The sequence below is a fragment of the Malania oleifera genome, chromosome 5 (assembly GCF_029873635.1).
Source record: "Malania oleifera isolate guangnan ecotype guangnan chromosome 5, ASM2987363v1, whole genome shotgun sequence".
NCBI classification, from domain to species: Eukaryota; Viridiplantae; Streptophyta; class Magnoliopsida; order Santalales; family Ximeniaceae; genus Malania; species Malania oleifera.
The window spans coordinates 33180262-33192380 of NC_080421.1; the positions used below are offsets into that span (position 1 = coordinate 33180262).

Genomic DNA, 12119 nt, shown 5'->3' on the forward strand with positions numbered 1-12119 from the left:
AGTACTCATCTCTTGAAATAGTCACTAGGTTGTTACCGTACCAGCTTGGCAGCTAGGAGCAGAATGATTCTTTACTATTGTTTGGATGGATTACCAAGGGGCTGGTTTGTATCTATTGAATAATTGGGCAAAATAGAAGACCTAATCACAATGATAGGCCTCTCCCTCTATTTATAATATATGTCAAAGTACATACCAATGACCATAATATCCATATTAAGTCTCACTTATTAACATAATAATGTTAAATGACTAAGATAAACATCAACACTCCCTCTCAAGTTGGAGCATATATATCATATGCTCCTAGCTTGTTACAAATGAATTCTACACAAGCACCCCACCTACCAAGGCTTTAAATAAATCAGCTAGTTGCAAATTAAACTTCACATGTGTGGCGGTAATGAGCTTCTACACAAGTTTTTCCAGAACAAAGTGGCAATCAACTTGAATGCTTTTTGTTTGCACATGGAAGATCGAGTTGGAGGCAATATGAATGGCAATTGATTATCACACATCAGCTCCATAGATCGGGATGTGGAAGACCCAATTCTTCCAACATGTTCTTCAACCAAACAAGCTGTTTTAACTTGTCCAATGATGGATGACCAAGGAGACAATGGATTTGATGTGGTGTGGCAGTAGCACTACAAGTTCGAGATCTTTGTTTTTAGACCCTAAATTCCGCTAGCCTTGCGTCTTGTGCTAATCTCCTTCCTCGTCCTCAAATCTTGATATTAACAGAATCAGGAAAGAAGGTCACAAAGCAATTTAGGGACACTGTAATTTTACTAACAGACATGAAATTAAAGGTGGATATAAGAATGTACAAAATAAAAGAAAGAGAGATGGAGGGAGTAAGATTTACCGTTCCTATTCCCTTAACAATAGTAGTGGACCTATCATTTAGCATGACTTGAGGTAGATTTTTAGAATATTGGAAAGCATAAAAGAAGTTGGCGACACCTGTCTTATGGTCAATAATAACAAAGTCGATAACCCGGGGACCAGTGGGAGAGACACCGGATGGCATACAAACAGTATGATTACTCTCCTGAGCAAAAATGCAATGTGACGAGATGCTTGTTGGGAAGCTTGATGCTGCAAGAACCTCGAATACTCCTACTCTGAGATAGTTATAGCACGTTATTCGTTCGAATGAGTAACTGACAAGGGAGACACACTTCTGGGATTTGGGACCTCCATCCAACACACAAACCACCTTAATAGAACAGCAGATCAAAAGTACACACTAGACAACATGTTTTTTGAATTCATCGACTTTATCCCATGCTCCCAGCACACTCAACCTTTGACAACCGATGCAAACCACAAGCACACAATGGACGAATCAAAAACACCAAACACCACTTTTGGGGCCTGATAAACTCAATAACCATTTGGGAAGCATCAAACAGCCATTCCTCTGGTGCCACATGTGAGCAGTTAAAAAAGGTGAGACACCCTTACTAACTCTCACTTATTAACACAACACTAACACGCTAGTAATACCAAATGACTAAGATAACCATCAACAGTTTCATTTTTATTTATGTTTTTCTGTTTTCGTTGCAGTACAATGAAAAAATTGATTATAACTAGTGCAGTGTTTATATTGCTAGTTTTCTATTTATGTTTGTTGTTAATTTTCACCTGTTTTTGTGAAATCTGAAACCAGATTGTATGGCTGCATGTTGCCACAGTACTTTTAATGTCTAGGATTCACTTCTATGGATTAAATCATTCATTTTGTCCATTATTTTTAATTAAAGTTTAAATAAAATGACCATGTGAGTTTAAAATATAATTAAAATAGAAATATTCACAAATTTTCTAGCAATTTGAAAAAAATATTTATTCCTTTAAAAAATATTTTTACTATTTTTCAAAGGCCCCAAAAATTTTTGTTTGGCCCAAAGTCTTCAAAAACTGGGCAAAATAGCTCTTTAGCCTCCCAATGAAAAGATTCAGCAGAATCTGCACCTGACTTCCTTGGAGTTTGACACCTCAGTTTTCTACCTACTTTGAAGTTCAGCAGCCCAGCACCCTCAATCCTCTTCTGCACAGAATTTTTGTTGTTTGATCAGCAGGAGCCTGGAAAAGAGCCACACCAGCAGGCCCAGCAGACCTGCAGAGGTATGCTTTGAAAACAGATCTGCTTCTGGAAAAGCTTCAAGGATGACTTAACATAGACCTGGCAAAGTGGATCGGGTCAAATAATCTATGGCGGATTAGGCAGATTATCGGGGTGGGAATATTACAATCCATATTTGACTCATTTAAGTTGCGGATTTATGGCGGTTTGGATCGGATAATCCATCATTCTCATCCCTAATATAATTTTTTTTAATTATCCAATGAACAATATTTTGTAACAAAATAACTAAAGTTATTTTTAAAATTATAATTTGGTAATATATTAAACATTTAATAACTAATCACAAAATTATAATTTTTTTATTTTTCAGAGCATGAATTTGGAGACTTTTGTTTTGATCTCAAGAAAATTGAGTATTTGGGCTTGAGTTTGAATGTGGGCATAGACCTAGAAATGCATTCAGTAATGTAAGAGTTGAGAGTGTAGGACTAGACCTTGGCCAATAAAGCTTATGCTAATTGTTTTGATGTCTAATAAGCATGAGCATATGAGATTATCATTGAATTTAAGCATTAGTTATTAGCACTTAGGCAGATATCCATTGGATAAAATCCTAAATCCGCCAACCAACTCATTTAGAGGCGGATAAAAAAAGTTCAAACCATATTCGACTCATTTAATGTGCAAATCGGTTATAAGTCAATTTAAGCTGGTTGTATTTGGTTCGGATTAACAGATTTTTATCTATTTTGCTAGGTCTAACTTGACAATGAGCTCTGTTTTTCTCCTCCATTTCTTGCTCTTCTTTTTCTTCTTTTTACTATCTGAACCTTTTATTGTATTTTTAACTTCTTATACTTTTAATTTACTAACCAAGTTTTTAGTCTTAAGACTTGTTATAAAGTTCCACATGCTTAAATTTTTAATTTTTTTATTTTACACTGAAAGTAGAATCTTACAATTCTCAATCCAATTTTGTAATCCATCCTGCAAATCCCTTCAAGGATCCAACGATCCCACTTAGGATCACAATTCTGACAACCTTGCGCTGTATTCAACTTCCACCTTATCTTTTGTGCTCCATAGGACTCCTGTTTCTTTTTCTTTTCTTTTTTTTTTTTCTTTTTTTTAATTTTCTTCCGATACAGCTCTTGAACTCATTCATCTCAGCATCTACAAACACATTCTTACTCCACTTCTTAATCTTCTCTCTTCATGTTTTAATAAATGACAGTTCTTGGTTAGCACAACATCATTATCTCCCTCTCAAGCAAAGTCCCTCCACCACTCCCTAACCAACTCATTGAACTCCTCTTCCTTCAGCAGCATATTGTCAAAACTAATGCCCCAAAAATCCAGCAAAACTTCCTTCCATTCATCCGGCTTCACCGAGAGCCCTTCCTTTTTTAACAATTAGCTACCTTCTTGATATCACTCCAATTAGTTCTGCCTCCTTCCAAAGGAAGATTGGAAATCAATCAACTCTGAACCCTCTCATAGGCCTCGACATCGTTGTACTGATTGTATTAAAGTCCATTCTGAGGAGTTTTCTACCTCTCCCTGAACTCCTCTAATTCCTGAGCCTCAACCTTGGCAATCGTGCCACTTTAACTATTCATTGGATCTTAAGAATAAAAGCTTATTGATTGACATATATACCATATTTAAGTGTCAAGATTTAGGGACATTTAGCTTAGCTCATTTCTGCTGGAGTGTAAAAGTTGCAGTTCGTTTTCATGATTTGAAGGGATTGCCTCTAACTAGTTTGGTTGTTTATCTTGTATCCTCTGATTCATACTTGTTTTCTTCTTTCTTCTTCCCTTTGTTCATAATTCTGGCAGGGAGTTACTGGTTTCTGTCTGTTTTGATGAACGGGGTTGGCATTGGTCAGGCAGTTTCTCCCCAGATCATCTAGGTGACATCCAAGTAAAAATGCGTAATTCCTCTGGTGCATTAAATATTATACGGGTTGAAGTACAAAATGCTGATGTTTCCACTGGAGATGAAAAGATTGTTGGAAGCATAGATGGGAATTCTGGAACAAACTTGATTCTCTTATCAGACGATGATATGGGATATATGCCATACAGAATTGATAATTTCTCCAAGGAGGTTGGTATTTATTGTTCTTTTAAATTTATCAGTGTACTAATCGCCTGTTTCTTGGATTGTGTTTCAGACAGCCTACTCATCCTTCTTTGACGATTAAATTCTGTTTGTTCCAAGCTGGCATCTTTGAAGTACATTGTTGTTATTGTTTGTGGATTTGTGCATTGGCATTGTAGAACAACTGTCCAAGACAACAAGATAAAACCCAAAAACTCAAAATTATTCTAGTCACTAAAAAAACTCGAAAGCAATTGCAATTGGAAATCTGCAGTACATCGTACTTCAGATATAGGATAACGTAGTTTCGTCAATTAGAACGAAATTTAAATAAAATGAGAATAATATAATTACCTAATTTTTTTTTCCTAGAAGAGCAATAACTACTGTAGACCGAGAGCTCCCTTCAAATGAGATCCAGCACTTGGATATTAATTTCCCCCCACTTCAGAAGAGTTCGACAACAAACCTAGAAGAGACAGACCCAGGAGCTAATTGTGGAGAACGAAATGTAGAATTAATGGCAGACTGAGGAATCTCTACTAGTAATTGTGGCTGGAAACTATCCTTGTAAAACCAATTGAAACACTCAAGGAGTTTGTGCAGAGCCGCTGTAGATAATATGATTTTGAAACTGCCAGCATAGTCCAAGCAAAATGTTATATGCATTTTAAACACAAGCAAACAACAACAAAAACTACATGGACCATTTCTTTTGACAGATTGAGGGCTATTAAATCCTTACTTGCTATCTCCTTCCAAGTTATTTTAGGTTTACCCCTATCCCTTCTACTGCCCCCCACAGTAACTAACTCACTCTTCCTCACTATCGCACTATGTGGCCTATGTTGCAAGTGCTCATACCATCTGAGTCATCCCTCCCTTAAGTGTTGTATTTTCTTCATTGAATTTTCAATTTATTTCAAATTTATAACACAGGATAAGAGTGATAAACTTCTCTAAGTTTGATTAATCTGATATAGTGACAGCCCTTCTCTTCCTCTCCTTTTCTATCCCTTGTCGACTCTTAGGAGGCATGTGTTTGATGTGAATGGCCTCCAAATAGAGGCTATGCCTAAAATGGCTCACTAAATTAGTGAACTTCAAATCATTTGATGGAAACTCTTTAGTTTTACTAAATTGGTCTGACTCCTAGTTGCCTGGGCCATTGCCTGCCCCATGGAACCATGATCCAGATTGCATCTACAGATTTGCAGGTCAATAGCGTTTGAATCCATGCCCCAGAGGTGGCGACCCTGATTTCTTAACCATTTTCAAATAAAAAATCATAATAAAATTTTCATAAATTTCAAAAATCCTGAAAAATATTAACTTTTGCTGTGAAGCCTGCAAGGAGGGAGAGAAAGGGGCTTCCTGCAACTGCAAAGCCCGCAAGAGAAAGAATTGGGCTTCCTGCTGCAAAGCCTGCAATGAGAAAGAAGAGGGCTTCCTGCTGCTGCTGCTGCGAAGCCAGAGAGAGAGAGAGCATTGGTAACAAACCAAGTCAACCAATACCAAGAGAATTGAAGTGCTAAAGGCACAAGCTGAGACAGCCAACAGTGTGGCCATGGAGATGGCCAAACTTGTTGATCGTGTTGATGGATTGGAGGGATCACAAAAGCATCAACATGGTTCTATGGTGGAGATGTCAAAGGACATCCGTTCAACAATAGAAACTTTACATGCTCAGATGGCAGATCTGACGGCAAATATGAACCTGATGGTTCTTGCTATGGAGTATAGAGGAATAGAGGTTCCAAAGCCCAGAACGTATTAGGATGCTCGTGACAATAGGAAGTTAGAAAAATTCTTATTGGCATGGTGCAATACTTTCGTATGATGAGGACTGACTCGGAACAAGTGAAAGTATCCATGGCAACAATGTACTTGGTGATACTAAGCTATGGTGGCGTATCAAGTATGATGAAATTGAGAATGGACATTGTGTAGTTGATTGCTAGGTAGACTTGAAGAGAGAGCTCAAGGCCCAATTCTTTCTTGAGAATGTTAAGTACAATGCTCGATGTAAACTAAGAGACATTAAGCCCAATGGTTCAATCAAGTAGTACATGAAACAATTTTCTACTTTGATGTTGGATATCCAAGACATGTTAGATAAAGACAAGTTTTATTTTCTTGAGGGGTTGAAATCGTGGGCAAGGAAAAAACTTCATCGAAAAAGAGTTCAAGATTTGCCTATCACACAAGCTGTTGCTAAATGCTTGACTGACTATGCTGGCGAGAGTTCCAGAATGTCCAAAGAGAGTGGTGTGGGTGGAAACAATGGAAAGTCTTTTAAGAAGGGCAAATCCAAAATTAAGGGAGCCGGCACCAAGGCATCAACTTCAAAAGAAGCTTCATCGTCTCAAATCTCAATCATTCAACACGCACAATGGTAAAGGTAAGATAGCTTGCTTCTTTTGTCGAGGCCCCCACAAAATTGCTGAGTGCCCCCACACAAGTCATCACTTAATGCCTTACAAGCTTCCATTGTGAAGAGGCACTGCAAGATGATGAGGATGAGGAGGAAACGCTGAGGGTGGATGCAATGCGATTACTCAACATGTTGGAGAGGCTGATGAAAGAACCAAAGGTTACCCAAACTAAAGGTTAATGTTTGTGGATCTACGAATCAATAGGAAGAGCACCCGTGCTATGGTTGATACCGAGGCTACCCTTAATTTTGTTTCAAAGGTAGAAGTGTGAAGACTCAACTTGACCTTAGAAAAGAACTCAGGATGCATGAAAGGGGATAACTCTGCAGCTCAACCTACTCTAGAACCAGCGAAAAAAACCACTATGAAGCTTGTACAGTGGGTGGGACATGCAAATCTCACAGTTGTGCTGTTGAATGATTTCCAAGTCATTCTTGGAATGGAATTCTTGAGGGAGACTAAGGCAGTACCAATGTCGTTCGCTAGTTCCCTTTGTCTAATGGAAGAACACCTTTGCTTGGTGCAAGCTGCTGCCAAGAAAAGAGACGATGAGAAGTTCCTTTCTGCCATGTAGCTAAAAAAATGATTGAGTTTTTCTTTTTCTTTTTTTATAGCAAAAGAAATTCTTTAGTAGGAAGAGAATTTACAAGGGGGGAGAAAAGGCATCTCCCAAAAACAAATCTAGAACAAACCAAAAAAGCTAAAACACCAAAAAATAGAAATCAATCCAACCAATTCTTCCAATCCCTATTTAGATCTTGCAAGCTAGCTTCTCTAAAAATTCCAAACCTGATGCACATAAAAAAATCAAGAATTGAATCTTATTCCACACCAAATACGAATTCAACTTCTTCCTACAAAAAATCCTTATGTTCCAACCAAATACCGCATAATATTGCATACTTGCTACACTTCCATAGGGCTGCCCTATCCTTCCTTCTACCAAAGCCAGCAAACGAAATGATTAATAATTGTTCCACTAAGTAGGGGCACACCCAACTCTACTCCATAATACCAAAAAACTTATTCCAAATCCTCCATGAAAAATCACAATGCAAAAAGAGGTGATAGGTTGTTTTGGAATACCTATAACGGAGCACGCGAATGTCCGGAGAGAGAGCCTTCAAAGGTATCCTAATCTGCAGCAAGTTATTGGTATTAATTTTGTTAAGAACAACCAACCAAGTAAATGCTTTAATTTTTAGGGGAACTTTAACCTTTCAAATAATTGAATAAAGAGGAAAGGGATAATTTGAATAGGTCAAAAACTCAAAGAATGATTTACAAGAAAACACCTCTAAATGACCCAGATACCAAGGATGAACACCCCTACTCAGGGATAATTTGCATTTGTTCAATACTGACAACAAGGAAGACAGCTCCACCATCTCCCTATCATTCAAACATCTTCTGAAATGAAGATTCCAAGATACTAGAAAGTCACTCCCATTATCCACAAAGAAAGAAATAACTCTTTTTGGCTTAGAGAACAATCTAAAAAGATGAGGAAATGAAATGGAAAAAGAATCGTTCCAAAGCCATGGGTAAAAACAAATCTAGGATCCTTTCCCCACTACAAATTAGTGTGAGGTATGAAAGTAGAGTAAATCTGGGAAATAGACCTCCACAAACTCCCCAAAGAACATCTTAAGCTAGCATTGGTATCCCACCCGTTCTCATCCAATCCAAACTTACTGCAAATAACTCTATGCCATAGGGAATTATCTTCCAAGGAGAAGTGCCACAACCATTTAGCTAAAAGTGTGGTTTTTTCAAACACCAAATTACCAAGACCCAAACCTTGCTCCTTTTTAAACTTACTAGCCTCCGCCCAGTTAAACAAATGGTCTATATGGCCTTTGACCATACCACAAAAAATCATTCATAATTCTCTCAATCTTGCTAGTGACTCCCATTGGAATTCTAAAAGAAGATAAAAAATTATGATGGGATACTAGAGAGACAAGCTTGGATAAGCGTAATTCTATTGCCAAAAGAGAAAAGGGCACCCTTCCAACCATCTAATCTCTTCATAATCCTCTCCACCGCTGGATTCCAAAAACCCGCCCTTTTAGGATTCTTACCCAATGGGACCACTAAATAAGTTAGGAGTCATTCCAATAAACCACACTCCACATCTACTACCTAAACTCTTGTCTTCTCATATTGGGTACATTTAGGCTACTAAGCCACTTTTCCCCATATTAATCTTAAGCCTAGAAATTCTCTCAAAAACATTAAGAATACCCAAAATTCTTCTAAACGAAAGGTTATGATCATCAAGAAATAAAACGGCATCTTCAGGAAATTGAAGATGAGGAAAAACCACCCCCTTATTCCCCACACCTAATCCTTTAATCAACCCTGATATCAACTGCACTATCCACCAACCTACTTAAAACATCAACTAAATGTACGAACTAAAAGGGAGATAACAGGTCTCCTTGTCTAATGCATCTCGAAGCAATAAACCAAGTTTTATGTTCACCATTTACAATAACTAAAAATCACATATTAAATTAACATCCCTAATCCATCTACAACATTGCTTCCCGAAACCCTTTTTCACGAAGAACTTATCCAGGAAGCTCCAACTCACTCATAAGCCATAGGATAGCATCCACTATTTGTTCCCCGCCACCTCATTATCCATAGGATAACATCCACTATTCGTTCCCATACCCCCCCCCCCCGCCCGGGGGCGGGCCTGGAATAAAAAAAAAAAAAAAAAACCAAACAAGGCTCTAGAAACAGAATCATTAAGCACTGCACTCGACCACACATTAAACTGACATCCCTAATCCATCTACACCATTGCTCCTTGAAACCCTTTTTCACGAAGAACTTATCCAGGAAGCTCCAACTCACTCATAAGCCACAGGTAGCATCCACTATTTGTTCCCTGCCACCTCATTATCCATAGGATAACATCCACTATTCATTCCCCACCCCCACCCCCACCCACGCGCGCGCGCGCATGGGTGGCATGGAATAAAAAAATAAAAAAATAAAAAAATAAAAAAATAAAAAATAAAAACACTCTGGGCTCGAGAAACAGAATCATTAAGCACTGCACTCAACCTATCAGCTAGAACTTTAGTGATAATCAACAAGACCAATAGGTTTGAAGTCCTCAACCTTAGAAGATCTAGCTTTGCTTAGGCACCAAAGCATAAAGTTGGAATTTGTTAATGGTTATTTAGTCATTTAGCATTATTATTAATTGTTAGAGTTTGGTTTGTAATAAGTGTAACTGTGTAAGTTAGTAAGGGTATTATGGTCATTCCTATTCTACTTGACATATATTATAAATAGAGGGGGAGACCTACCATTTAGTTTAAGGTCTTCCATTTTCCCCAATTATTCAACATGGTATCAGAGCATGATTCTGAAACCTAAACCCTAAGTGTTACCACCACCATCAAACCAAAGCCTGAAACCCAAAATCTGCTGCATGTCTATCATCATAGAAGATTTTTCAGCAATACCATAACCCTAGGAAACAGCCAGCAGCAGCAAAAAGTCAGACCAGTTGCTGGAATTTTCTGGGCAACAATGCCAGTTCGAGAACATCAAATCCACCATATATTTGTCAAAACCAACACCATAGTCACCCACAGACACTGCCAATCCGCCCCCCACTTAAATCCCACCTCCAGGCAGTGTCCCATGTGCCCTCATGCGCCAGATGAAGGCTGCCAGGGCCAACCCCACATGCCGGTGCATGAAGCCACTTTCAGGCATGGTTTTGACCTGAAATGATCCAGCAGTGATCCAATCTCTCTATTAACATGTTTTGGAGTTTTTCGTGATGTTTTTTGTCCAAAGATCACACCTTTTTTTAATTGCTCAAGTGTGGCACCCTAGTAATGGTTGTTTGATGCTTCGTGAAGCAGTTTATCAATGATTATTGAGTTTATTGGGTCTGAAACAGTGGGATTTGCTGTTTTCTTTTTATTCAATGATCTAATTGCTTCCATTATCAAAATATCAAGCTGTTGGACATGCGTTTTGCTCAAAGATCCAATCTTTGTTTAACCATGCACTCGTGGTAATTCTTCAATTTTTGTTCGGTGTTAGTAACAGTCATTGGTGACTTTCTTGGAGCAGTGACAGTGCTCAGAAGCTGTTTGTTGTGAGGCTATGGCAGTGTTATATAAGTTGGTGATTTCTCCATTCAGTGGTTCACTTCTCCAATTCTTTCAGTGCTGTGCGCTGCTTTCTTGAGGCTGTGTTTGAGTTTCTTGGTGCTGTGGCAGTCTTGTACTGATTTATTTGTGACTTGTTCGTGGTTGGTCACCTTGTTCGTGGTTGTTCCAATTGTTCCAACAATTAATCTTATCGTCATTGGTCTAAGTTTGTGAATGTTGGTATGGAGTTTGCAAATCCCAAAAGTATGGTTCCTTCATTAATCACTTGTTTGAGTGAACCACATACTGTGACTATATCAGAGGAGAAGTATTCAAGGCTTCTACAGTATCAATCATCTCAACAAGCATCTTCTCACATTGCATCTTTTTGCCTGGAAAGGTAATCCTACAATCTATATGTCATCTTGTAACCTTCCCACTAGTCCTTGGGTTATCGGTGCAAACAACTTCTTTTTTGATCTCCAGTATTCTAAAAATCTACCTCAAGTGACCCTTGTTGATGGGTCCACTATTGCTGTTAAGGTGATAGGAACAGTATATCCTACTCCTTCCATCTCTCTTTCTTCTGCTTTATACATTCCTAAATCTCTTTTCAATCTCATATCAGTTAGTAAGCTTACAAAGTCACTAAATTGTTCTTCCACATTCTTTTCTGATTCTATGGTTATTCAGGATCTTAAAACGAGGGCACAGGACACGTGAGGCTTGTGGACTTTACTACTTTGAGCCGCCTTCTCCACCCATTGTCTGCATTGTCGCAGCTGCCCCGCTTCAAATCCATTGTCCCCTTGGTCATCCGCCCTTGGACAAGTTGAAACAATTGGTTCCTACGTTGAGTTTTGTGTCTAATCTTGAGTGTCAGTTGGGCAAGCATCATAATGTTCCCTTTGCTTCCCAAGTTGACAAATGAGTGGTTAGTCCTTTCATGCTAGTCCATTCCAATATTTGGGGTGCTAGTTGTGTCACATCAAAGTTTGGGCTTTGGTACTTTGTTACATTTATTGATGTCTACTCTAGGATGACTAGTTGGGGTTTTGGTACTTTGTTACATTTGTTGATGACTACTTTAGGATGACTTGGTTATATTTAATGAAAGATCGTTCCGAGTTTGATATCTTTGTGCCTTTTGTTCCCAAATAAGGACACAATTTTATGTGTCAGTCAAGATACTTCGTAGTGGTAATGCTAAGGAGCACTTCAGTACCCAATTCAATATTAATATGACTTGCTCTAGTATGATCCATCAGTCCTCTTGTGCCCCCACTCCACAACAAAATAGGGTTGAAGAGTGGAAAAACAGACATATTCTTGAAGTCACTCGTACCCTAT

The 12119-nt window shown here is 38.4% G+C and overlaps 1 protein-coding gene across 3 annotated transcripts in view; it reads left to right on the forward strand.

Moving 5' to 3' along the window:
- LOC131156193 (uncharacterized) overlaps positions 1-12119 on the forward strand; it is a 187160-nt gene that overhangs the window by 147606 nt on the left and 27435 nt on the right. For all 3 annotated transcript variants that reach the window (XM_058109692.1, XM_058109694.1, XM_058109693.1), the window contains one exon: positions 3940-4210. In XM_058109692.1, coding sequence (XP_057965675.1) covers positions 3940-4210 — 271 coding nt within the window. The remainder of the gene's footprint in view (positions 1-3939; positions 4211-12119) is intronic.